Source organism: Podarcis tiliguerta (genome assembly GCF_965153285.1).
Source record: "Podarcis tiliguerta genome assembly, chromosome: 9".
NCBI classification, from domain to species: domain Eukaryota; kingdom Metazoa; phylum Chordata; class Lepidosauria; order Squamata; family Lacertidae; genus Podarcis; species Podarcis tiliguerta.
The window spans coordinates 52552120-52579138 of NC_139542.1; the positions used below are offsets into that span (position 1 = coordinate 52552120).

Sequence of the window (27019 nt, forward strand, 5' to 3'; positions counted from 1 at the left end):
CGGGGGGGGGGGGAGAATGGACCTCCAGAACGAATTAAGTTCTTAACCTGAGGTACCTCTGTATTGATTTTTATTGATTTGGGAAGTAGCCACCCCCTGCCCCTCACTAGCATAGCTAGGGGGCTGCGGGTGGGGGGGGCACTGGGAGGCCACTCACAATATGGGTGGCACTTACCCTGGGGGGCCTGTAGTGCTCCCGAGCCATGGATCTCTCCTCGGAGTGACACAGTGGCTCAGGTGCCTGTAGGCACCACCCGAAAAGGAGGCCTGGGGCTCGCGCCCACCCACCGCCTCCCCCTCAGCCGCCCAGCAGCTGATGCAGGCAGAGCAGATGCCAAGCGGGCTTTGGCTCCGCTCAGCGTGCCCTGCCTGGTTCGCCATGCCCCATGGACAGCTTGCCCTGCCCCCTGGCTAGCTACGCCACTGCTGGTCCCCCTTGGCTATGCCCATGGCTGCTGGTGCATTCTAAACTGCAAATAAATAAATTGAGTAGGCATGCACACAGCAGGACACCACTGGCTTGTCTTCCCTCGCCCCTCTGTGCGCTTGCGCAAAATGGCATTCTTGCACTGCCTAGACTGGCATTTCCTCTTTTTTGTTTTTGCTGCTGTATCACACAGTTAACTCATTAAGTTTGTGATCCACACAGACCCCTAGATCCTTTCCACATGTACTAGTAAGCCAGGTGCCCCACCGTCTTATATTTGTGCAGCTGGTTCTTTGGGCCTAAATGCAGAACCTTACATTTGTCCCTATTCAATTTGTTAGTTTGGGCCCAATTCTCCAGTTCCATTTTTGTAGCTATTTTCCCCAGGGAATAAGTGGATGGGGGTGGGGAACCTGTGCCCCCCATCTTCCTCCATAACTTTTATTTAATTTTCTGCTTTACATTTTAGAATATTCATTTAAACAACCTTAAAATATCATTGACTTCCCTTCTTCTCTTTCCGTGGTTCATTTTGCATAACATATGCATATTTTATATAAACTAAACCATTCAGTATTCCATTATTACATCCATCAAAACTTATTTACACCGTTGAATTTATCTTTATGCTGCCCACGTTTTCAAGTGCACACAATTTCCTCCCATATATTCAAGAAACATTTTTCAATCTTCTTTAAATGTATGTTCTTCTTGTTCTCTTATTCTATATGTTAAATCTGTAAACTGCGCATATTCTGTCAACTTAAGCTGCCACTCTTCTTTGGTTGGGACCTCACTTGTTTTCCATTTTGGGCTAACAAAACACGGGCTGCAGTAGTGGCATACATAAATACAGTGGTACCTCGGGTTACAGATGCTTCAGGTTACAAACACTTCAAGTTACAGACTCCACTAACCCAGAAATAGTACCTCAGGTTAAGAACTTTGCTTCAGGATGAGAACAGAAATTGTGCAGCGGCAGTGCGGCGGCAGCAGGAGGCCCCATTAGCTAAAGTGTTACCTCAGGTTAAGAACAGTTACAGGTTCAAAACGGACCTCCGGAACGAATTAAGTACTTAACCCGAGGTACCAATGGAACCGTTTTTGACACCTGGGAATTTCTGTCTGAATTATCCCCAACAAAAATGCCTCTCTGGTTTTTGGGGGGAAAGTACTTTTTTCAATTCATTGTGAATCATTTCCCAATTCTCTTTTACCCTTTTACAGGTCCACAACATATGATGGAATGTACCCTCAGTCTCATTGCATCTCCAGCACTTATCTGATTCAGTCTTATACATCTTAGCAAGGGGAACCTGTGGCCTTCTCAGCGAATGTTGGACTACACCTCCCATCATCCCTGATCATTGGCCATGCTGGCAGGGGATGATGGGAAATGGAGTCCGATTAGCTCTGGAAGGCCGTACGTTTGCCATCGCTGTCCTAAATCATGTAGATTAAGTTTGGAAAGCCCTGGTGTGTGAGTGTGAATGGTGTGCGTGTGTGTGTGTGTGTGTGTGTGTGATTGAGAAGTGTTGATGCATGTTGTCTCTTTATGGTGCGGTGGGGAGAAAACTTGTTTTTCCACCCACCTCCAGCAACCCATCCTTACTAACAATCAGGATCTTTACAAAGTCTTTTTTTGAAAATAATAATAAGGGGGGAAAGATGGGGGAGGAGGACCTCTTGCTCCGCTTTCTGCTGAATGAACTTCTTAGTTCCTCTAATGCAGTGGGCCTTTTGATGTGCTACAAAGCGCGTTACGCCCCAAGATTGTCTCTTCGGTCTGATCGACAAAACGCTCGGCTTCTGCATCAAGGGCTGCGAATGAAATGGACAGCGGGGCTGTCGAAACTCCCACGCTTGCTTGAACCCACCGGGACAATTCGCTACAATTTCCGTGAGAGAGAGAGAGACAGAGTTTAGAGTTTCCAGAAGTGAACCAGGAGAAATGGAGGGGGGAGACTGGGGTGCAAAGGAAAATAAAAGGGGGCAGAGATTAGGATTCTTCCCCCCCCCCCCGCCCCCGCTCCCAGCCCAAATCCTTGGCAACATTAAACTAACCAACTCTTTCCTCCGGGATGACGGTCTTGTACCTCTCAGCCTCTAAAAATGTTGCTTCTCTATGAAGTCAAAATTTATGATTATTCAAATGTTGGGAGGTGGGGGCAGGTGGGGGGGGGGGAGAGAGAGAAGACTTTGAAAAGAGAGGAAGAAAGCGAGAAAATTAATATTGCAGCTGTTCTTCTGATTAATGAGAGATAATTGCTCTTGAAAAGTCACCCCTGTGGCATTTTGTTGTCTCCTGGATCTTTGTTCTTTTCCCCACTATTATTGAGGACTTTCTTGAAGACTAAGCGGTTCTTTTCAATTTTTGGTATTCAGAAAGTGTTGCTTGGTTACGGAGAATGGAGAGATCTGGGGCTATATTGGGTAAGATGTGCCACAGGCAGGAATATCACAATGCCACGCTCGGGAGAAAAAGGATGGATACAAGTTAACGATGCGCTTTCAATAAAACATTCATAGGCTTGTTCACGCTTTTAGAATGGCCTCATTAAGGGGAGCTGGGGCAAGCCCCGGCTTCTGTTTGCCTTTGCTTACACACACACACACACACACACACACACACACACCAGCGCTTGCTTTGGGAACTTTTCGAGGAAAGCGAAAGATAACGTGAAAAGGAAAGCTTAGATTCTCTTGGCGCTCACGCGATGGTCCTCTTTGCCGTTCCAAACCAGCGAGCCATGGTGGGTAGGGCGCATCAGGTTTTGCCTAGAGAGCAGCTTGGGTTTCCGGGACTGAGATGAGCGCACACTTTGCATTTGGAAACTGGAGAGTTTCGCGAAGTCACGGACTGAAATCCTTCGGGTGACGTTAGACATCTCCCTCGCCCTCAAACCAGAAAAGGATCCGAGGGCTTATAGGTAGTTCCCTGGACTTTCAAAAACTCCTCGCCAACTCTAAAAGGGAGACACCCACCCAGAGAGTCTTAAGTGCGCATAGTGGGAAGTTAAGTCCTATTCTGCATTCTGTGGTTTTCTCAAATGCAGAGTTAAGATGCGCCTCTAAGGCGATGGAGAGCCTAACAGGTTGGGTTCAACGGGACCACAAGGGAACTTCTATAGCGAGGATCGATCCCACAAGTAGGACTTGGAAACTCAACAGAGGAAGAAGGGTATTTTGAGTATCAATGATTTGAAAAGATTGGCAGCGGGGTGGGATATCCAAACCTTACAAAGAAAGAACAGCCCTCTTACTCGGAAGTAAATTGCAACCGCGATCAAGGGGGGAGCTATTAATCTATGCTCGCTCGAAACCCCATTGAATATTTATGCACAATACTGCCATCCTCCAGAAATTCACCAGGGAAAGGCCTGACGGATCTCAGAGTATTTTACTTCTGAACAGGCATGATTCGGGCCTCCAGCGTCGTGGGGAAGGGAGACACGGTTACTCCAGCTTAAATCCCATGGGCTTCGGGAATTCTTCTGGAAGACTAAATCCAGGATCATGTTGCTTGCCACTTAGACTCGTCAGCCCATGGACAGGAATCTCCTACGTATGTTTATTCATTCAGAAGTAAGCACCATTGAGTTCAATGGTCCTTAATCCTGTCCACTACGTGCGTTTAGGACTGTATACTTGCTTCGAGAAAAGCCTTGTTTCATTCAAGTGAGCTACTAGCCCAGAGTTATGTTGTTGCTCCGATCGCTTTGAGAAGCGCCGTGATAAGCAAACACACTTGTAAACTGGGTTTCAGATTTCTTTATTTATGCATTAGAGGCGGTGTATTTTGGATACTTAAAAATAAAATAAAACGCAAACCCAAACCCAAACCAAGCTTCCATTGTTTGATAGCAAAACACGACTAGGAATACACACGTTTCCAATCCTAAAAGTTGCAGGGAAGAAAGGCAGAGGGGTGCGTGTGTGTGTGTGTGTGTTGTCGTCTCTGATGTTCTTTTTGAACAGCACTGGCTTTAAAAAAAAGTTTTTTAAAAGGGGGGCAATTTTGTTACATTCCCATTTGTTACACTGTCTTGAACTAAAAGCAGACAAAGCTATACTCTGTCACCCCGAGCAGAATGAAGGGAATCAAAGGATTTTCCCTTAAAAGGACTAATTTTCTCCTTGAATTATGAAAGTAATGGCAAGGTAACAGCCCGCGCTCTGTACCCAACCGCTTAATACCTTCTAAATCCTTCCACGTGGCTCGACTAGTCGTGGCAATTAGAGCTCATTATAGGCTCATAAGAGCTCTCATTTCGGGGATTACTTAATGGACAATGAAATTTTATCGGACAGAATTATTGAAAAATAAAATTGTAACGAGGTCGATGTGATGCGGGCGCACGCCTTGCATTCATTCCGCCTGGGTTGGGATATCTTTGCTTTTCAAATCGCTGTGTTTTTATTTGCTCTCTCGTCTCCCCTTCTCGCTGCACTCGGTTTGTTAGAACAATTACAGGTTCAAATGCTGATCGGGATTCTTGCTGCCTCCAAGTAGGAGGGCATTTCCAGGCTGCCCAAGGCCAGCAGCCTGATCACAGACCCTCGAATTCGCTTCTTACACGGACGTAGTTCCCATATCCTCTCTAAAGGCTGCCCCCAAGGCGTCTGTTTCGAAGTGAGGTCCAGGGTAGAAGTAGGGTTGTCAGCTCCTTAGCTGGAGCTGCTCTTGTGCAGAAACGGAACAGTCCAACCCGTCTCTCTACGTCGAGTTTTTGAGACTGAGGGCGTCGAAAGCGCAGGAGCTCAGCTAGGAGAGGGGCAAAGTTGGAATCCATGGGACCTGCTTTCAACTAAAACCAGAGCTGCAGGAAACCTGGTCCCCACGTGCATACTTTCAAATAATGTTCTCAATAATACTAAGTTTCTAGTCAACTCTTAGTCGTGGCTAATGGAGTCACTGAATCGGGTCGTACGCTGAAACGCGCAAGCAGTATTTCCATCCAGGAGCTCACAGGCTCCAGTTTTCTGGCCAATGAAGGAGGTTGTGCAAAAATTGCTTGCAGTCGTTCATTCACGCAGGCATGCCCTAATTGGATACAGTTTTGAGAAGTTTACCTGAAAGAACTGGAGTTTCCTAAAAAGCCTCCTAAATGCAGGTGTGTGTGCCTACTAAAAACAAGTTTACCTGTCTTGTACTATCCAGCCCCCCTATAGCTACTCTTAACCCCCACTGGTTTCAAGGGAACTTGAGTGCGCCTGTGCTAGTTTCACGGTCCAACAATAAATTCTTTCACACAAGCCCCATTGAAACACCGCTGCCTTCTTTACCACATTGGAAGACAGTGAAGTGGCAAATCACATCCTCCGCTTCCCCTGTTAATGAGCAAAACATTGGAGAGACTTCACCTCTTCTCGGCTTATATATCAGACCGCCCAAGTTCCCTAAATATAATTAGTCGAGACTAATCCACAACATACTTTTAAAGCACTCTCATGCCATGGTCATGGAGAATTCTGGGAATTGTAGTTTGTTCAGGGTGCTGACCTCACAGAGCTGCAATTCCCAGCACCCTCAGCTACAGTTCCCGGGGATTCTCCACAACTGTCTGAGAGGTATAATAGTGCTTTACATGTACCGTATGGATGTGACATAAGACTGCGGGCACAGCACATTTAAAGTACATCATTACGCACAAAGAATTCTGAGATGAAGGGTGCTGGAAAATGTAGTTCTGTGTGGGGTTTGTGAACTACAGTTCCCAGGATTTTGGGGGGTGAAGTCGTGTGTATTAAATGTAAGGCGTGTCTGCAGCCTAACACCCATTCAACTGGTTGGGTTTCAGCTTCTGGTTGGAACGCCCTCCCATCAGATGTCAAGGAGATAAAGAACTACACAACTTTTAAAAGACATCTGAAGGCAGCCCTGTATTCGGAAGTTTTTTATGTTTTAAGTTTTATTATGTTTTTGTATTTTGCTGGAGGTCCTCAGAGTGGCTGGGGAGGCCCAGCCAGATGGGTGGGGTAACAACAGCAACAACAACAACAACAATAACCAACCAACCAAGGCTATCCTTGTCATGTTTTCTGAAAGGTAAACCCCACTCCCCTCAAATGAGTTGGTTCCACGGAATGCACTTCGCAGTCCAGACCTACATTTGTGAAAGGGCACCATTCTTTGCATGTTTACTCTGACGTTTACTGTCTTCAATGGGGCTTACTCACTACTAGGAAGGATACTTAGGATTGCATTGCAGCCTTCCTCCCTACAGAAAATGTGTCTGAGATTAGACGTAATTTTAGCGATTTCCAAGCACAAATGTGCTTATGCAGAGGTCTGGACAGAGGGTGGTGAGCAACCTCGAGTTGTCGAGGTTAGTTAGCGTGTTGGACTAGGACCCTGTGGACCCGAGTTCGAATCCCAACTTGACCTCGAAGCTCACCGGGTGACCTTGGGCCAGCCACCACCTCTCCCCCTCCCAGGGTTGTTGTGGGGGCATTCTTGAGAAGGGGGAGTCGCCTGCAGGCACATCCTTGGTAGAAAGGCTGGCTAGAAATGCAAACACGCATAATTGACTCCAAAGAGTCCAGCAGCATCCGGACAGCCGCAAGCATCCCTCCCGGAACAATCCACTGCAAAGGGTCCTTAAAGGAGGACCAGGAACCTTGACCAAGGACTAAAATCAGGTGGCAATCCGCTGTGCGCTGCTGGGAACAGAGTCCCCTTTTACCCAATGGACTTTCCTCCCAAGGATCGGACGACAGCTCGAAAGAAACTTTGTCTGAGGCTTGTCTCTCTTGCCCTCTTTGGAAATGCCACGTTCTTGTCCAGTAAACTCCTGTTTTCTTTTGCTCTTTCCACCGCCGCCACCACCACCACCGCCAGCAGCAGCAACAGCAGCAGGAAGGCCTCGGCAGCGCTGACCTGCCTCTCCCTTGGTTGCCTAATTGTTGTCACAAGACCTTGGATTAGCACATTTCTGGAATAGCTGCCTGTTTACCCTCCAGAGACCCCACCGTCCAGTAAACACTTTCTAATTGAATCCTAATCGCATTCGAATAGCGGCATCGCGGGTCTCAGCTGCAATTCATAAAACTTTAATTGCCACCCATAAATCCTCCTCAGACGAGGAAGTAGACTCCCGACGACCCGGCGATCCTTCCCTTGAGACGACGCGACGGCAAGCAAGCAAGGCACGCCGACGGCCGCAGAGGTGGCCATCGCAGCTTCCAGACAGGGACGAGCCTAATCCATAGAGCTGCCCCCCCCCCAACGTGGCGCCCTCGGGATCTTTCGGAATACAACTCCCATAATCCCTGATCCATCGGCCAGGCTGGCTGGGGCTGGGGCTCCAAAAAAGATCTGGCGGGCGCCACGTTGGGGAGCGGGCTTTTGTTAGCCCTGTGTTGTGCGGGGATATTACTTGAGGTTGGGGTGGTGTGTTAAAATCCAGATAGCCCATATATCATTTGATCCCATTCACAGTAGCCAGACAGTAACGTGGTTTCAACAAAAATGGCGCACCTGAAAGATGAACCACAGCGTTATGGTGGCATAAACTTTCGTAAACTGCAGTCAATTTATCAGATGTATGGATTGTTATTCTGAGCTACATCTCTCTCTCTCTCTCTCTCTCTCTCTCTCTCTCTCTCTCTCTGTGTGTGTGTGTGTGTGTGTACTCACACACATAACGGGACTGGAGGGACAGAATAACATTTGCATGCTACTGATAAAAGTGGACTACTGTATAGTTTATAATCCACGAAATCCTACACCATAATACATTGGTTCGTTCCTAAACTGCCACAAGATTCTTCGCTGATTTTGCTGCAAATTTAAGAGATGGGTATAAAGAGAAATTTGAGAAGAGCTGAAGGAATCGACCTGCAGAAATGCCAGCTTTTTCCTCGCCCATTAAGCGCATCGTGTCTTCTCTTTAAGTCTTTCTGTCAAAGCAACTGGTCCCTTCATTGTACACGTCAATGTCATCGACGGACCTCATAGGTTTACCCCTTACCTTTCTGTCCACTACTATACCTTCCAAGAGAGGATACAATTCCATGTACCTGAAGATGCGGACCCTAGTTCACGAAAACTCAATATGAATATGTGAGTGTCACAAGAATCTTTGCTGAGGGTTTTCGCTGCTTGGGTTGCTATCCCACGCCTTGGATGCAAACCCTGTTGCATAGGATTGCACTGCCCATTGCATGTTGTACCGGTGGCTGCGAGTCGACGTTCTCTTCTCTTCCTTAGGCTTGAATACAACCGAAGAATCCGTTATTGTATGGAGTGGGAGGAAAGATTGAGCATGGAAGATCCGTGGACCCACCTCGCAAGGGAGGAGGAATCGGCTGGTATGGATGCTGAGCTGCCATCGAACTTAATGGATCCACCACCAGTCCAGAACAACGACCCGGATGGGAAAAAGACGGACCCTAAGTTCGGTCAATTACGTTTTTGTCAACCCCTCTGAAAAGCTCTTTGAGTCCCTGAGGCTGTAGTCCTTATAATACTTAGTTGGGAGGTAAGTCCCATTGTATATAGGTATGTACTGTATAGGATTGCGCTACTGAGTGAAACCCATACCAATTTTTAAGCGATGGGGTGGGAGAAAGGAATCACGTCTCCTTAAACTAGGAGACAGGTTGAGATTATACCTGTCTTTTCAACCCGTGTTAGTTTAAGTGTCTTGTGATTCACATTTTAAAGATTCCGGTTGTCTCCAAAACACACACAGCTGATTTCGTCTTTCTCTCTCGTAATATCCTTTCCTCTATGTACTCGGATAAATGGCCACCGAATTCAGTGGAAGTGACTCCTGAGTAAGTGTGCACAGGATTGCACTCCGATAGTTTCTCCTCCACTCCACTTCGGGTTGTGGGGGGGTTACATATTCATGGTTTTATTAGTGCTTTCAATGGCAATTTGTCGACTTCTGCCGGCCCCAAGTTGAGTGGAAATGGATGGGCAGCTCTCGCCTCAAGAAGGCTGCAGCAATCTCCCCTCCATTAACTCTATAAGCCGCTTCTTAAACTCCCATAAAACAGGTCATTGGGAAATCGCGTAATATGCTGCGAAGTGTCTCTGGCTGTCCTCTAATGAAATCTGAAATGCTCAGGAATCAGCGAGCGCGCCTTTTCGCCATTTAGCCAATTTCCCTCGGCCTGATCGCCTCGGCGAACTTGGTGGAGATCAAAGCATCCTTCCGGCGGGCGTTTTCTCTTTGCATTAAGGCTTCGGAGTGAAGCCCCGCAACCATCGCCAAAGTTTGACTTGAAAGTCTTCCGTTTTGGCCCAGAAGCATCCAGAGGAGTTTTAAGCCTTTGTGCCTTGAACTAATTGCCAATTTGACAAAATCCACTGCTTGCTTGCTTTTAAAAGAAAAGCTCCTAGAACCAACTTTGCGGTTTACTTTGAAGGAAGGCTGAAATCCTAAATGACTGGGGGAATAAGGCGTCCCACTGAATTCACTGAGGATCCTTAGGCTACAGTCTTAGGCACACCTCCCTGGAAATTACTACCAAAGGAAACTTGCATAGGATTGGACAGTTAGGATTGCGCTGCAGGAAGCTTCAGTTTCAATAGGACTCTCCTCCAGACAAGTAGGCTTGGTTTGCAATCATAGGCGCATTTGACCGGAACGGAATTTCACAGGATCGTGCCGCAAGTCTGCCTCACTCTTCCAACCAAAATCACTTCTGCACAATGTTGACCAATTCCTACTGAGTTCAATGACACTTGCGCGCACTGAGTTAAGTGTGCGTTGGATTGCATCCTGACGTGGCTCTCGGGTTCCCAGTATCGCTTTACAGAGGATTTAAAGCAAATCAATGTGGGGGTAGTCTTCATGTGGAATGTCACCAAATGTATAGAATCAGCTCCCCCCTCCCTTTTTTAAATGCACCTAAAATAGGAAACAGACGTAAGTGGCTGGGGTGTAAGTCGTAAGAAGAGCAGGTGGTGTCTGCACTCCTTTTAAAAGGAGTTGCGCTCCTTTTTAAAAGAAAGCTCTCTGTTCCACTGTAATCTTCCTCCTCGCATTCACGCTACAAACTCGCTTCTCAAACTACTATTAATACATTATACGACCATGCTATGTAAGCTTATTCGGAGTCGTAGGGTTGCTCAGTGAGTATAAGTGTTTATGGTTGCAGAGAAGGATATTGCTATGCACGTTTACTCGAAAGTAAATCGCACTGAATTTTATGGGACAATGTGTATAGGACTGCAGTCAGAGGTACTCAGGCATAAATAGCACAGAATGGCAGGTGGAGTACTGGTATTTTGGACGACCGAGAAGTAAATTCAATTCAGACTCATAGTAGGAGGAGATAAATATACAAACAAGCACACACAGAGAGCGAGCGCAAGTGCGAAAGTGACCTCGTTTAAAAATTAGAAAGCAAGGGTTTAAAATACTAAAACCAGCTTCTTATTATGCAGGGAAGAGCTGCTGCAAGGCGGCATTTTGAAGTTACATAGTTGGGGTTATGGCAGCAAAAAGTTATCGCTACATTTACACAGTATTCTGTGTTCAGTGGAAACGCGAGAGCCGCTAACTGAGCAAGCAAACCCGATCCTATGCGGTTTAATAGCGAAGCAAATCCCTCGGAGCTCAGACGAGCTTTCTTCCATGTTAAGTATGGATCGTAAGACCAGAGCTTTCTACGTATGTATGGATCGTTAAGGCACGGTTCTCAAAACTATGAAGCGAAGAACATGAAGCAACAGTTAGAAGCGCCTTCCATGGGAGCCAATGCTCAGAGCAGAGCGCAGGAGAGGAGAGCTGCGCAGGAGTTGGGCTCTATGTTAAAACCCTAGAAAAAGCGAGCTCGTTGCCTCCCATTCTGTCCCCTCCAGTAGCTCAGCCGGGGCAGAAGCCCAGAGCCCCACTCAGCAGAAGGAGCAGAACGGGCTCCAAACCAAGCAGGGCTCCTGGCTAACATCTTTTGAACTAATAAAACATAAATCTCAAGGCAGGGGGGTCATGGTGGTAGGCTGGACCACTAAGCCTAGCGTCTAACATTTCCTAACTGCTCCCCTGGGAAAAGAGACTCTTCTGGAGAAACAGACCCGTTGCACCTGACAGTCGCAGCGGCAGGAGCTCTGCCTTGGACACCTGCGAGGGCTTACAGGGGCTCAAAGAGAACAAAACGCGAATGGAAGATGAAGGACGAGTGAAAATGGGAACCAAATAGATGTAACGCTGGGTCGTATAAGGGAGATAACGGTTGTTGTGTTGAAACAAAGTTGGCCCACCAAGACGCAGAGGTAATCGGACTTTTTTTTTTAGGGCTGCGAACTGGAAACTTGTAACTTGCGCCCAAGCACTTGCTGTTTTTGCCTGCCGACTGAATCTGGTGATGGAGGAGGACGAAGAAGAAGAATAGCCGACAGCCCTGGAGTCCCTATGAAATGAAGGAAACGCACACGCGCTTCTTGCCAAGCGAGCTCCCCTCCTTTCTCTGCCTTCTTTCCCCCCCCCAGGCGGTGTGGGGGGGGGGAGAGCTTCTCCCCTGAAAGGGCTCCCAAATAGGAAGCCCAAGAAGCCTCAGATGCGCGTCGATTTCCAGGCATCACGTGTTAAATAGTTGCTATAAATCCCCACACCCGCAGTAGAGGGGGCGGGGGAGAGATCCAGGGGAGGTCTAGAGAGAAGGAAAGGGGGGTTGGTTGATGGTGTGTTGTTTTTTTTTAAGACCAGCCCTCTCCAGAGCCCCCCTTTGTTCAGCTCTCAGACTTAAGCACCTTCCGGGCTCGCCCAGGGGCTTTTGCAGAGGCGACTCGGCCCCAGGAGGACCGGCTCCGCAGAGCGCACGGTGAGGGCGCACAGAGCCAGAGAGCGCCACCGGGAGTCACTGCCAGCCAGCCAGCCCGCGCGCCTCCGATCCTCAACCATGTCTCGCTCCTTCTATGTGGATTCGCTCATCATCAAGGACCCGGCTCGGCCGGCTCCCTCGTTGCCGGATCACCACCACCCGCCCCCCGGGCAGGACTTCCTCATCCCGCTGGGCGTGCCGTCGCCGCTGGTCATGTCGGTGGCGGGCGGGCCGGCGTGCCCGTCGCGCAAGAGCGGCGCTTTCTGCGTGTGCCCGCTGTGTGTCAGCTCGCACCTGCACGCCTCTTCCCGGGCGGGCGCGGCAGGAGGAGCCGGAGGAGGAGGAGGAGGAGCGGGCGCCGCTGCCGCCATCCCGCTCCTCAAGGGCCACTTCCCTCCCGCTGCGGCCGGCGAGGGCCAGTATTGCCCCCGCCTGAGCCATGCCCAGCAGCAGCCAGCCCCGCAGCAGCAGCAGCAGCAAGCCGGCTCGGTGGCCTCCGCGGCGGCGGCGGCAGTGGCGGCAGCGCACGCCCTGGGCCACCCACCTGTCTGTGCAGCGGCCGCCTACAGCATGAGCGACCCCCGGCGATTCCACTGCCTCGGCATGGGTAGGAGCTTCCTCCGCCGCGTCCCGCCTTTGGGGGACTGGGAGGTGGGGTTGGGGATCCAGGGGGCAGCGGGGTGGTTGAAAGGAAAGCTGGGACAGGTCCACTAACAGGTCGGCTCTCCAGGTAAGGCGGAGTCCAAACGCGGTTCTTCTGCAGCCCTTCCTTTCCGGAGTGGCTCCGGATCGTGTTCGCACCGGTTGGTGCCGAAAGAGTTAAGCGGGGAGAGGCGACCCCTCTGGGGGTGGCACCTCTGTGAGCCCCCAACCCTGCAATCAGTTCAGCCGGTAGAGCATGAGATCTTGGCTCTCAAGGTCGTAGGTTCGAGCCCCGGGTTGGGCAAAAGATTTCTGCATTGCAGGGGGTTCGGCTGGATGACCCTTGGGGTCCCTTCCAACTCTACAATTCTATGATCCTCTGGAGGCTTTCCGTTTGCTCCGACGGGGTTGTGCCATAAACCAGCTCCACCACCGTCCTCAGTCCTGTCACTTGGCTACTCCGACTAGAGACATTTGATTCCGCTCCCCGCCCGTGTTGGCAGCTCACGCGTTTCTAAAAGTGAGCCCCACTGACTTCCCAAAGCATCCTCAAATCCTTCCAAGGCAACCCTCCCCGCCCCCCGGACTCCCAAGGAGAGCAAGGACCTCCTAAAACCCCCCTATGACTTCGTGGGGATCAGCCCATCATCAAGAGCGCTAGGCTCTTAAACTCACTCAACCTCTTCTCCTCCGGGGGGGGCCTTCAGTGGGGAAATCCAGAAGCTAAGAAGTGCGAGGACTGGCGCGTTAGTTTAGCGGGCTTCTTTTTTCCATCTTCCCTAGACGCGAAGGTGAGAAGTTGTTAAAGTGAGATCTGGATACTGTAGATAATGTTGCGAGGCGGCGGTGCAGGAAGGACACTGCAGTCCTCCGTTTTCTCCTGGCCAGATTTGACGTGAGTGGGATTATCTCGCAGAAAGCAATTTGGGAATTGGTATTCCACTTACTTGAGGATAAGTGGTCAGAAAGATGCGAGGATGGAGCTGCATGGCTCGCAGAGAACAGGTGCAGAGGACGGGCTGGCTCCGACTCAGAGCAACCCGAAGAGAGCCAGATGCGTGTCTTTGATTCTGAATGGAGCAGAGCGAGTGTATGTCACAGGCTGAACCAGAATCAAGCTAAGGGGTGCGTCTCTTCTTCTGAGAATAGCGGCAAACCCCAAGCCATTCTCTCGCGAGTAGGCTTGAGGATCCCAGTCTGAGCCTACACCTTCAGACCGGATCAACGATAGGTTCTGTGAAATGTGCTTTTTTCGGAGCAATGGGCTTGACAGATACGAGTTGCACATTCAGTCTTAGAATGGACAGTTTTCTCAGAGACACGGATGTGAAGGAAGGATAGATCTGACCCACGTTGTGATCCTTAGCAACCTCAACCAATCAATGAAAAGAGCCAGTCAATGAAAAGAGCCAATAGCTCGAGGAAGATCGTATTCTGATCTTAGCTGCGCACCAGAGTTCAATAAGACTGCTCTGAGATTCTCAGTCTACACTTGCAATCCAGGATCAGGACACAGGGTTACTTTGAGTAGATTTTAGGTGCATGCAGCTCATTGGGACTGGCTTCTGCAATCCGCATAGATGATCCGGATCAATGCAGGCATAAACTGGAACCTCTGAACGGTTCCTTCTAACTGGAGTTAATAATACCGAAGTTAGAATGAAGAGTTTGAAAGGTATCCTTCTGCGCGCGCCTTTCCTTCGAGCAGACACTTTGACTTTGCTTCTCGCGTGCTTCTCAAAGGTGTAAAAAAAAAAAAAAAATACTGTAAAGGTCTGCTGCCAAGAAGGGCATAAAAGAGTTTTTCCGTCTCGGATAAAACGAAGCAAGGATTGTAGGAGGTGTAGAACTGTAACCTCTCATTTCCAACTAGCGAGACTTGAAAAGAAGTAAGCTGTTTCTCTCTGAAAGCTTCAGCCAGAGGAAGTCTAACAGTTGAAAGCAGGACTCAGCTATGGGCAATGCCGCAATTTGATTTTTCATTTAAGGACAGTTGGAGCAGATAGTTACTACTTACCATTGAGTAACTACTACTTTCAGAAGAAGAAATTAGGATAGGAGGACTTCCAGTCCAGAGGCGTGGCTTGCAGGCAGCCTTAACCCCTGACACTTCCTTTGAATAAAATAATAACGTGATTATCAGTCAACTGCGGAGTGTGCAATCTTCTGGAGTTTCAGTTCCACCTGGCAAAGGTGAAGAGGAAAGGCTACATTGGCTTCCACCTGGTTTAGCTGCTTGGGCAGAAATAAATTGACACACATAGTGCTAGAACTCTGAGCCTTCCAGCAGAATGGATGGACTGTCGTTCCATCACAGGGTCATTCTGCACAGGTGACTGATAAATTTGTGGAATTTGCTGCCACGTGGTGATGACCTTTGGTTAAGATGGCTTGAAAAGGGGGATGAGACTGAGTCATGGAAGACAGCTCTGTCGGTGGCTACTGGTCATCATCGCTGCCTATGCCACTTCAAGGATCAGAGGCTGCATGTCTATGAACACCAGCCTTTGTGGAACAAAAAAGGGGATGGGGGTATTTTCCTCATGCACTGCCGCAGTTTGCAGGCTTCCCATAGTCAACTCCGGAAAATCGGGTGCTGGTCTTGATGGTCTTTCGGTATGACCCAAAACTTACAGTATTATGTTCTGATGTTTCCTGTTTTTAGGGATCAAACTAGTCACTGTTCGGTGCCCCAGCCCTTCTAGTTAAAGACATCGTGTTTCATTTTCCTAAAACGAGTGACTCCAAATTCTCAGCGGATTGCTGGGGGAGCCACCCTACTCGTGGCTATTCAAGGCCAAGCGAAAGGCTCCCTCTGTGTTCCCACTTGGTTCTTTATTCCAGGACTCAGCCTGGGTTTTGGAAACATATTCCAGGGCTCAGGCCCAGCATTTTAGCATTTCCTTTCTGTCGGTTGCTAACTGGGTCTTTTTTGTGTGTGTGTTCTCCACCTCTCCCCCCCCCTCCCCAGGAGGCTCGGATGCCAGCCAGTTGCAAAACGGCAAGCGGATGCGCACGGCCTTCACCAGCACGCAGCTGTTGGAGCTGGAGAGGGAGTTCTCGTCCAACATGTACCTGTCCCGGCTGCGTAGGATCGAGATCGCCACGTACCTCAACCTGTCCGAGAAGCAGGTGAAGATCTGGTTCCAGAACCGGAGGGTGAAGCACAAGAAGGAAGGCAAAGGGACCCAAAGGAATCCGCACGGCGGCTGCAGCTGCACCGGCAACCCGGGACGTTACTCCAGGTCCGAGGACGAAGAGTCGCTCTCGCCGGCCTCGGCTAATGAAGACAAGGTCTCCCCTTTATGAAAAGGCTCCCCTTGGACTTCTTCACGGGCGATCGCTGGCAGAGGCAGTCAAGTTGAGCCGGCGGGGCCTTCTGCAAAGAAGAACAGACTCCTAAGGGCTCTGTCCATGGGCCTAGTGCTAGATTTTGTTGAATGTAAATGAACGTTCTGTTGGAACGGTATTTATAATATAACACAAACAGTTGCAAGGCTGTTCCCCGCCCTCCACTCCCAGTTAACACACAGTTCTGCCTTCCCCTCTTAAGGGGGTGGGAGAGGAGAATCTCCTTTTCTCTTTCTTCCTCCCCCCAAATATCAGTTCCTTCTTCCTTCCAGGGTTTGTGGGGAAAAGTTTAGAAACTGGAATTGGGGGGAAAATACTGTCTGAAACTCTCTTTCTTTTTTTGGTACAGATCTTATATGAAATGGAAAATAATAATAATAATCCGAATTAGAGTTGTTCGGTGCTCTCCTTTGTATGTGAATAGTTTTATATTAAATTTATATTTATATTTATTTAAATAAAGGAGTTCAGACAAGAAGTGTGGTGGCTTTCACTTTTTAAAGGATTTATTCCCCTCCCCACCCTCTCTCTTGCCAGCATTGAACCTGAAGCTCTTTGTTTCTATAGAAAGGTAAAGGGACCCCTTACTGTTAGGTCCAGTCACGGACGACTCTGGGGTTGCAGCGCTCATCTCGCTCTACAGGCCGAGGGGGAATTGTTTCTGGAGAGTGAGAAAGGGACCATTCAAGCCACCTTAGTCTGTCGCAGCAAAAGCAAGGAAGAGTCTTGTGCCACCTTAAAGAGTATCCATTGCATAATGGCATAAGCTCCTGTGGGTTACTTCATCAGATGCGCAAAGCTTTGGCCCAAGTGAGGAAACTACATGCAAAATGTCTTGTATGTTTGTGAGGGTTGTGAACAGTGTCAAAGGGAGATGCAAAATGCCAGGAAAATGCCATATAGTATTTCTAAACTCATGGTACATGCCTTTCTAATCAGAATCCCTATCCAGGATTGGGGGTGGACAGTGCATGTGTTTCTGAAGAGGAAAATGTATCCTTTTCACTTTCCTCTCACTCAATTCCTTTCTGTATAATGTGGGAAGGATTTTTTTATTTTAAAAAAATTCACAAAAGTGCAATTTTACTCCTCTAGTTCTGAGATGATTACTACATTCTCACACACTTGATTTTATGTGCTGTGTGGAAGCTCGGAATACACAGATCTGTGGGGGGGTTGGGGCACCAATTACCACTGCAGGGTTGTGTTGTTGCTTTAAAGAACTGCTGTTTCCCTTTGCTCTTGATGGAGAATGAAGCAAGCAGCCTCACCAAAGTTTTTCTTCAGTTTGGATGAAGCAGCTTGAGGAATGACAGCCAACCAAACAAGCTTTCTCCCTGTGTCCATTAAGGTGAGCAGTCAGAGCCATATGGGAGCTGCTTTTCTATAGCCTGATCACACATGGCTAAGGGATGCATCGGAAAGAGACAACCTACATAAGAATTTCCCTATTTCTCTGTACTTGAAGTCTATAGTTGTGCAGCAGACACAGGCAGTACCATCTAGGGAAACTATTATTGCCCCCATTATACATTTTGCAGTATTCTACTTAGAATTCAAGCTTTCTACTCATCCTAGTTATCTTGGTATTTGAAGAGAGTTGAACTTCATCCCTTTTCTACTTCCCCCACCTTCCCCCCTACTTCTAGGCTGCTTCCAGGATAAGCAGGTCAATTCCCTCTCCTGAACTCTGTTTCCCTTTTCTCATCATTGCATTGCTCACTTGCTCTTCCCCATTTTGAAGGTCCTGGAAGCTCACAGTTCCTGGCTAGAACATTGTGTAAGTGTGTTTCAATTTCCTTTCCTTTTCGAATTACAAACTACTGGGTGGTATTCAACCAAGTGTTACTCAGAGTAGACTCATTGAAATTAACTACTGTACATTAGTCATCTGGGTTTATTCCGAGTAGGGACTAGCACTGAATACTATCTAACATCTTCTGGCCACTTACAGAATCCACCAGCTATAGAGAAAACCATGGCTTTATTTAGGGTTTTGCTCCCAGATTGATAGGGATGGAACCACTCAGGTTTGGTATTGGGGTGGGGACCTGCAACAATACATTGCAGCAGATCCCCTGTCCTTAACAATAATGTTCCTGTTCAGGACTCCAACCAGCCTGGAACATAAGCTTTGAAGCCAATGGTGTTTGGAGCTCATGGAGAAGAAGGGAAGCCTCATAAGTAAGGGAGAGAAGAAAGGTCATTCCTTTCCTTTCCACCACCCTTGTGAGACTTTGTCATATAGCAATACAGGACACAGGTTGCATTCCCTGCCCCAACCCTAGTCTCCACCTTCATTCTAGGCTGTTGGGAGCTTAAGCAGACCAATTCTGCCTCACCCCACCACCTTTCCAGCTGACTCTCTAAGCATGGTGTAGAATTATAAGCATTTTCAAATGCGCTGTAAATGAGAGGTGTCATGGTAGCTCTGCAGTGCCCAGTGTGTACCGGTATATTGCGTATTGTGGCCTAAGGCTGGTTTGGGTTTCCATCCAGAAATCACCTGTGCAAGGTGCTCCTGGGGTTTCCACAAAAATCAAGTTGCTTAAATTCCTTCTCAGGATGACAACCCAACCCCCAATCAAAACCAATTGCTTGGTTCCAGTAGAACATACCTTGTGAATAGCATGAGGTCATGTTGCATTATTAAAGCTATACAATCTATCTAATTTCCTTTTTCTTTTGTACTCTTTTACAAATTCTGACCAAATTGAATGGGTTGAGAAGGAGGAGAACTAAAGTGCTTCATACACAATGACGCTACAGGGTTTCATCAATGCCCATGGGTTTGGGTTGAAAACTGTTTCTGCCCGAAACTGTACTGGCTCACACTGCTGAGACATTAGGTTCCTTGCTTTTAGCCTTTATATTGCATGTGATTGCCACAAATTTGCTTCCAACCAGGCTCACAGCTGGCCCAAGTCAAGGAAATAGACCTCACCTTCTCCCAACATCTCATTCCCTACATTATATCTTTCACCAGGGACACTAATTGAGAAGACTTCACTGTCTCACCAGACCTGCTTCTGGAGCTTTAGTCAAAGATTGGGATAGGATACTAGCCAACTAGTTTTTGTAAATTGCCAGTTTGAGCAGCACAGACATCACTCTTCTCCCCGCTCTGCCTATATTTTGCCTTTGGGCTGCCAATCCAAAAGCCACTTGGAATTCCACAGAAAGCCAGGCTTTTGTTAGGGGGTCAGAACCTCAGATTTGTATTGATTTTTATTCATTTTTACTTATGGGGGGAGCTGCCCCCCTGCCACATCCATGGTGGGGCCACAGGAAGGGAACAAGGTTGAAAAAGGGCTATGGTCAGAAAAAGGTGTGGGAATGTTCAGGGAGCAGGAGATGGTATATTGTTTAATTATATCCTTCCCAACTTGTGTTAACAAGTTCTACAATTTAGCAGAGTAACATTCCCCTTTTTAAAACTTTCACAGCGGATAACGTCTTTGCCAGGCTTTCATAAGCCTCTAAAATAAGTTTCCTGGTAAATCTCCTTTATTCCCTCTTAAAAAGAATAGACAAAACACAGTCTTATATAAAAGTATAAAATAGTTTACTCACACACATTCTGTTCACAGATGGATCCCAGAAGGCAGACTTAAATTACAAAATATATACACTTGGAATCTATCCCATAAGGAGATAGTTCCTTAGTCCTCTCTTGGAAGCCAAGAGAGCATCTCAGGCTAAGGAGATGTTGCTTCTTCGAGGAATGGAGTCAGACAGAGATATGGCAGCCTCCCCTGTGCTGTTTTGTTACCTGCGCAGGTGAGGGCACACTCACCTCTGGTCACATGTAGAGGAAGTTTGTCCCAGCTCAGGAGGAAACAGGAAGTTCCGACTGGCTGGTCCAGACATCCCCTTTTAATGTCCACTCTAGGAATGTTGTATTACATTGCTCTGTGTTTTACACCCCACAAAAGGTTGGAAAACACTGATTTAACTTTGTGACCTTCCCTCAAGTGTTAGACTGATACTCTTTGAGTTGTTCCTTCTTCTTTCATCTGTACCATGGGAGAAAACACATATTTGTGTGCTTCTCCTGCTGAGAACAAAGAGCAAGCATGGCTCTTTGTATCTCCACCTTAGGTAGATAGGTCTTTCCTAGCAAGTATGCATACCCTTAAATAAACTTAGCTTTCTTATTTTCCATTCTCAGAGTCTTGGTGTGATTATACCCAGGGTAAAGTGTGCTCCTCCAGCAGTATTCAGTTCAACTTGTGTGTGTGTGTTGACACCAAAGACCATCATGTATAAGGACAAACTTTATGAAGTTTCCTCCTGGAAACAAAAATACAATTAAAGAGCTCATTCTTTGAGGTTAACTTTGATGCAAACACCTCTCTTGTGATTTATTCTGGTACAAAATCTTTGTACCTCACCCCTTCTGCACTTGAATACGCTCAAGTTTAAAGACAATAGAATTTGCTTGGAAGTAAATGAGATTAAGGGATGCGGGTGGCGCTGTGGTCTAATCCACAGAGCTTAGGGCTTGCAGATCGGAAGATCAGCAGTTCGAATCCCCGCGACGGGGTGAGCTCCCATTGCTTGGTCCCTGCTCCTGCCAACCTAGCAATTCGAAAGCACGTCAAAGTACAAGTAGATAAATAGGTACCGCTCCAGCGGGAAGGTAAATGGTGTTTCCGTGCTCTGCTCTGGTTCGCCAGAAGCGGCTTAGTCATGCTGGCCACATGACGTGGAAGCTGTACGCTGGCTCCCTCGGCCAGTAAAGCGAGATGAGCGCCGCAACCTCAGAGTCGTCCGCGACTCTGGTCAGGGATCCCTTTAACTTTTTAAATGTAAGCACAACCACTTTTCTGCCCCCACATTGTTTTAATGGAAGCCATTTAAGAACTTAATTAACTCCCACTTTGGCATCAGTAGGACTTGGAAGTATCCCTTTGGCTTGTTCATGAGCATCTTGCTCATAGGTTTTCCACAGGCAGTTTATATTATGAACTGCACATGAAAACAAGCCGGTAATAGAAGACAGTTTTGAAGTTCAAGCTGAATGTAATTATGAGTTGCAAAATGCTTGGTCAAAAGATAGGAATGAAGATCTGCAAATGGTAAACTTTGCTGCAAGCATTTCTACGCAGGCTTAGGAGGAAGTAGGTCTCATTCAACTCAGTGGGCTTGACTCCAGAGTAAATATGGTTAGGAAGACTGGGCTGGAAAAGCCCGATCCACTAAAACTCCAAAGATGGTGCCTCAATACCTTCATTCCACAGATTCTAGCCAATTTTCTGACTTCACTGGGAATAGGTAAAGGTAAAGGTACCCCTGCCCATACGGGCCAGTCTTGCCAGACTCTAGGGTTGTGCGCTCATCTCACTCTATAGGCCGGGAGCCAGCGCTGTCCGCAGACACTTCCAGGTCACGTGGCCAGCGTGACAAGCTGCATCTGGCGAGCCAGCGCAGCACATGGAACGCCGTTTACCTTTCCGCTGGTAAGCGGTCCCTATTTATCTACTTGCACCCGGGGGTGCTTTCGAACTGCTAGGTTGGCAGGCGCTGGGACTGAACGACAGGAGCGCACCCCGCCGCGGGGATTCAAACCGCCGACCATGCGATCAGCAAGTCCTAGGCGCTGAGGTTTTACCCACAGCGCCACCCGCGTCCCTGGGAATAAATGGGTTTAAATCCAAGTATGTTAACTGGTTTGGGATTGACCTGAAATGAAACATTTTTACATTGGCTAGAGTTTGCCCATAGATTTTGGATTATTATTGTTGTTTTAAAGAGGAGCTTGCTCGACTAAACAAATATAAGCTATTTTATTTGTAGATCTTCAAAAATTGCCAGGACAGAGCCAAACATGATTTCAATGGGTAATATTTACTGCCAGGGTTTTATGTACATTTCTCAGAAACAAGCCTCTTTGAGTTAAAGTTGTGTTACCTTGAAGTAAAGATACATGCAGGATCGCATCCTTAAATCCTACAATCACCACTGAAATAACTGAGGGTGCAGGGATGTCCTAAGCACAGTTACTTGGAAATGACTCCCTAAGCCATGTGTTTAGGAATGCAGCCATAAAAAGTGCTTAACCATTTGCCATGGCGATTTTATGAGTTTGTCCTCATACTAAAAATAACCTCCTTGGGCATCCAGCTGCCAGAAGACTGGATATACATAATATGAAAGAGGTTCCAGGAGGCATTAAGGCACCCCTTAAGGTTATCTCTGTGTTACTCAACATGACTGCAAGAATATATCCAAAGAGGAGCAGCAAATAAATCTCTAAACAGGCACCCCATCCCCCACCACACACTTCCCCATGTGGAACATAACTAGTTCCAGATTAATTAAGGAGTGACAATTTCAATCTGCTGTGAGGCCACAGTTGGCACTGCCCAAGGCTGAGAGTGGGGAGCTTGCCAGGCTTTGCTTTTTATTGTCCGCCTTCTTCTCTGAAGAACAGACAAAGATGGATAGAGGGACCCTGAAAAACAGGAGGCGTATTTCAAGCAGCCCAATAAAGGAGGCCTGTCACTTCAAGACAAGAACCAGAGGGCTTTGATGACTTTGTATTGAGCATCACCGTTTCCAATAAGTGACTCCCGACTCCCTTGAGACTGGAGGCTGAAAGGAAATTTAAGGGGATGACACTTCAAGTGAAGCTACTTTAGCCAGGGCACTCCAGGGCGAAAATCCGCTTAAGGGAAAAGAAAGATACTGGATGAACGACTTGACCTGGGGGGGTACGTATGCTGTTTTGTTTTGCTTGCCAAAGTCAAACAAAATGTAGGGATTCAGAGTTGCAGAAAAGTGGGGTGCAGACTCTTAAGCCGCAAATAACTGTAGGGACTGCTCTGGAGAAAAGGGAGCAAAGCCGTCTGGGATCAGTTAGGAAGGAATCCTTAATTCCTCATTTGAGGAGAATCATTTGGCTGAGTGGAGGACATGTTTTAAAGGGGTCTTAATGAAGGTTTGGGGCTACTGTTGGTGCTTGGATTCCCCCAAATTCTCTTTGGTTTCTGACTCTTCGTACCTCTTAGATATAGACCAAACTAGACCCGACCCCTCAGAAACATTGGCAGCATTATAAATAACCCCATATGCATATATGGGTCAGGGTGTTGCGTTTTAAGTCAAAACACTTGAAAAATCTTGACGAAGCTAAACTGGTGGGGGTATTCTCACACACAAAAGCCCTGTTGTCTTTCCTTTCTACGGGAGGCCATGTTCACAAACCACATTCCACTCTGTACAGACTACTTTGGACCCACTTCTGTACACGGCTTTCTCCATTCCCACATGCCTGGGCCGAATTTGGATTCCCACCATGTGAAGCGAAGTGGCCTTTGGGAGGGTTGTGTTGGTGGGGGGGGGGGGGGGTAAAGCTACAGTAACTACTTCATGAGCCCGGAATGGGGACATTTCTTCCATGAGAGAAAAGCGGAGCCCAAATCCAGGGGGCTGCTTAGGTGAGAAGAAGAGGCTGCTGAGGAAAAGGGAGGCTTTCTCGAGTGCTTGAGGGAGGGCAAAAGAAGGGAAGAAGGTGGGCTTTCAAAGAAAAGAAAGGGGACTGTTTGTGCGTCAGAAATGACTGCGTGCGAGAGGAGGAGGAGGAGGAGGAGGAGAAGAAGAAGAAGAAGAAGAAGAAGAAGAAGAAGAAGAAGAAGAAGAAGGGGCTTAGGGACGAATGCATGGATGCCAGGCTGAGTGTAGCTGAGAGAGCACGTGTGAATGTGAGGAAAGCACAGTCGTTCCTTCGTAACCGTGTTAGTGTATGCGTAGGAACTGGGAGAGTGAGGGGCAGCTGTGTGACAGGAAGCCTGTGCTTGGGAGTGAGGGGGAGACGCTTGTGAGGGAGGAAAGAAAGAAAGAAAGAAAGAAAGAAAGAAAGAAAGAAAGAAAGAAAGTTAATGTGAGAATGGGGCAAGGGGACGTAGGCGAGAGTCAGTCAAAATGGTGCGAGTAAATAGGTATCTGTGGCAGAGGAAAACAGGGGAGAGGGGAATGCGCGTGGAAATGCGTGGTCCTCTGCGCGCGCGAGAGAGAGTTGTGTGACAGAAAATCTGCATTAGGGTGTGTGAGGAAAAAGGGGAGCCAACAAGAAAGCACTGGGCCGAGAGGGACGGGGTTGCTCAAGTAAATGAGGGCTAGGCAGGCGCAGCCTTTGGAGTTTGGGCTTTTCTGCCCAAGCTCTTTTCCCGCCCTTTTCCTAAGGGCTCCTCTGAGCGAGGCGGCGCTGACTGGCCACCTCGCCACCGACGCGTGGTCAGTCCTGAGGGCCCAACGGACATAGGCATATGGCATAGAATTGTAAGAGTTGGAAGAGACCCCAAGGGTCATCTAGTCCAACCGCCTGCAATGCAGGACTCTTTCACCCAAGGTGGGACTCGAACCCACGACGCTGAGATCATGAGTCTCATGCTGGACCGACTCATTCATTCATTCATTCATTCATTGCATTTATAGCCCACCTTTTCTCCAAAGAGCTCAAGGTGGCATATACAGCGTTCTCCCTCTCTTCGTTTAATCCGCAGGACAACCCTGCGGGATAGGTTAGGGGCTGAGAGATTTGTGACTGGCCCAAGGTCACCCAGTGAGCTTCATGACTGAGTCTCCCAGGTCCTAAGCCAGCACTCAAAAGCAAGTCGTTGGTTGTTGTTGTTGTTGTTTTAAACAACAACAACGAGCGAGCCTTAATAAAATGGGGTTTAATATAATGGAAGCGGAATGGAGTCGTTGATGGTATTTTTTAAAAAAAAATAAGTATTGTAAGGAACCAGAAAGCGTGTGACATCGTGTGACATCTAGGGGTGGGGGTGGGGCGCTACCTGGGTCTGGCAGGCGAAGAGGTGACCCATGCAAATGAGCTCGTGCTAGCCGAGAAAGAAATACACTCCAAATCTTCCAAAAGCTGTTTCTCTTTTCTCCCCCTTCCCCTTCGCAGCGTTTTCCCCCCCTATAGAAAAGGGAGGTATTCTGCATGACAAAACACAATTAAGCTTGCTATTCAGGAGTTTTGCAGCTGGTAGCCCATTGGGAAAGTGGGAGGAAACGCGAATATATTAATTGTTGTGTGCAAAAAGTTTCTCTTTTTTGTTTTTGGAGGAGGAGGAGGGGGGGGGGAGAAAACGCTCCGACTCTTTGGAGCCCTGCCCCCTGAACAATGTCGCCTCTTCCCACGTTAAAAGGCACGCTTGTCACGGATCAAGGACCTTTCGGAGTGAACCCTGCGACCTTCTTCTGCTACAAAGGCTAAACGCAGGAGGTAAACCCCTCCGGGGGGTGGGGCAGAAAAGGGCACACGTGTAGCATCAGTTGCAGATTCAGGGGTTGGGTGCGTAAAAAGATCCAGGTAGGTGAGAGCGCGTGCGCGCACGCACACAATTATGCCCCAAGAAGCAACAGATCACTCGACGCCTGCTTGTAAAAAATATTCAGCTGCACTTCAGGCTGAAAAGCCAGGGATGTGAGCCATTAAACAGAAGGCGAAGAAGCGCAGCTTTGCACACGGGGTCGGTGCTGCAAAGAGCCCTGGAAACACGGGGCAAGGGGAGGGCTGCAGCTGGGCAGGTGATTTATGGTCTGCAGATTGCTGTAGCCTTGAAAAAAACAACAACCAATGTCTACGACTGCGTCGGAATGAATCTTGTTCTGATCAGGGAGAGGGAGGTTTCTTGCCTCGTCACCTAGCTCCTTTCAGGCCTTGGAATAATCAAAATAGCCAAAGGCGCTTTTCACAGTTTCCCCTTTCTTCTCGCTTCTTTTTCAAACGGTTGAAAAACAACAACAATCAACTTTGCTAGATACCATGATGAACAACATCACCGTTCTAGACCTCATGATAAATGTTCGGTAATCCGTCTGGTACCATAAAGGCTGTGGAAGGCACTTCACAGCAATCCAAGGTATTCTGTGCTGTGGAAATGGGCTTGAAAGCTGAGAAGAGCCTTATACTTACTTAAAAACACAAAAGTAGATAATTATGCAGTTAAGGCCTCTGTGCCTGTTTGCTGCTGAATCTAACTCTGCACTATTAGTACTACTGAAGGAGCGGGTGAATCACTAGTTAACAGCCCTTCTAACTAAATAATACAATAAAATTAAGAAATTTTACAATATAAAACTGTAAAACAGTTGGTTTACTATAAAGAGAAAATAGTTCAATAGCAAGTAACTTCGTAGTTACTCTTTTCTGTAGAAATATGATTGGAGACCCTTTTCTGGTCATTTATTGTGGACATCAATAACTAGAAATGGTAGTGCTAATCTCAAAGAAACCTACCTACATGCTAGCCCCAAATTTTCATAATTTCTATTTGTCATCGTTCTGATTATTATTTTTCTAAATTGAAACACACATTTTAGCAGAGGGAGGTATCATTGTGTTATATTTTTGTGTAATAAAGTCATTCCACACAGTGAAATAGTATTCTGGTTTCACTTTCCCTGTCATCACACTATGATCTGCTAACTTCCAAAAATTTACGCAAATCTAATGTGCTTTCAAATCTACTGAGCACCTCAATTTTCAAAACCTTGAAACCAAAAAACCATTTTCTGGTGCCATCAAATCTAATGCACACCCTAATTTTCATGATGTAATTTGGCCAAAAAGGGTGTGTGTTACAATTGAGTAAATACAGTAAATACAGCTGTGCATAATCTTTCCAGTTTTGTGTAATACCAAGTCTGGTCACAACCAATATAAAGTGTACAAGCCCTTTTGGTTTCAAATGTGTGCTGTCTTCTATGCAGAAAGCGATATTAGTTTTGGAGTTTTCACTGACATGAGCCCTGCAGTGCTATCAGTATCTGGATTGGGTTTGGAGGTGCTGATGCATGAGGAAG

The 27019-nt window shown here is 47.5% G+C and overlaps 1 protein-coding gene across 1 annotated transcript; it reads left to right on the plus strand.

Moving 5' to 3' along the window:
* The first annotated feature begins 11795 nt into the window (after window positions 1-11795).
* On the plus strand, window positions 11796-16504 carry GSX2 (GS homeobox 2). Its single transcript, XM_083458464.1, has 2 exons — window positions 11796-12812; window positions 15819-16504. The coding sequence occupies exons 1-2, from the start codon at window positions 12284-12286 to the stop codon at window positions 16154-16156; spliced, it is 867 nt and encodes a 288-aa protein (XP_083314590.1). The 5' UTR covers window positions 11796-12283; the 3' UTR covers window positions 16157-16504.
* Window positions 16505-27019: the final 10515 nt, after the last annotated feature.

Coding starts and splice junctions, on each gene's coding strand:
- GSX2 (XM_083458464.1), top strand. CDS start 12,284: ATGTCTCGCTCCTTCTATGTGGATTCGCTCATCATCAAGGACCCGGCT. Junction 12,813..15,818: donor ATTCCACTGCCTCGGCATGG/GTAGGAGCTTCC, acceptor CCCCCTCCCCAG/GAGGCTCGGATGCCAGCCAG.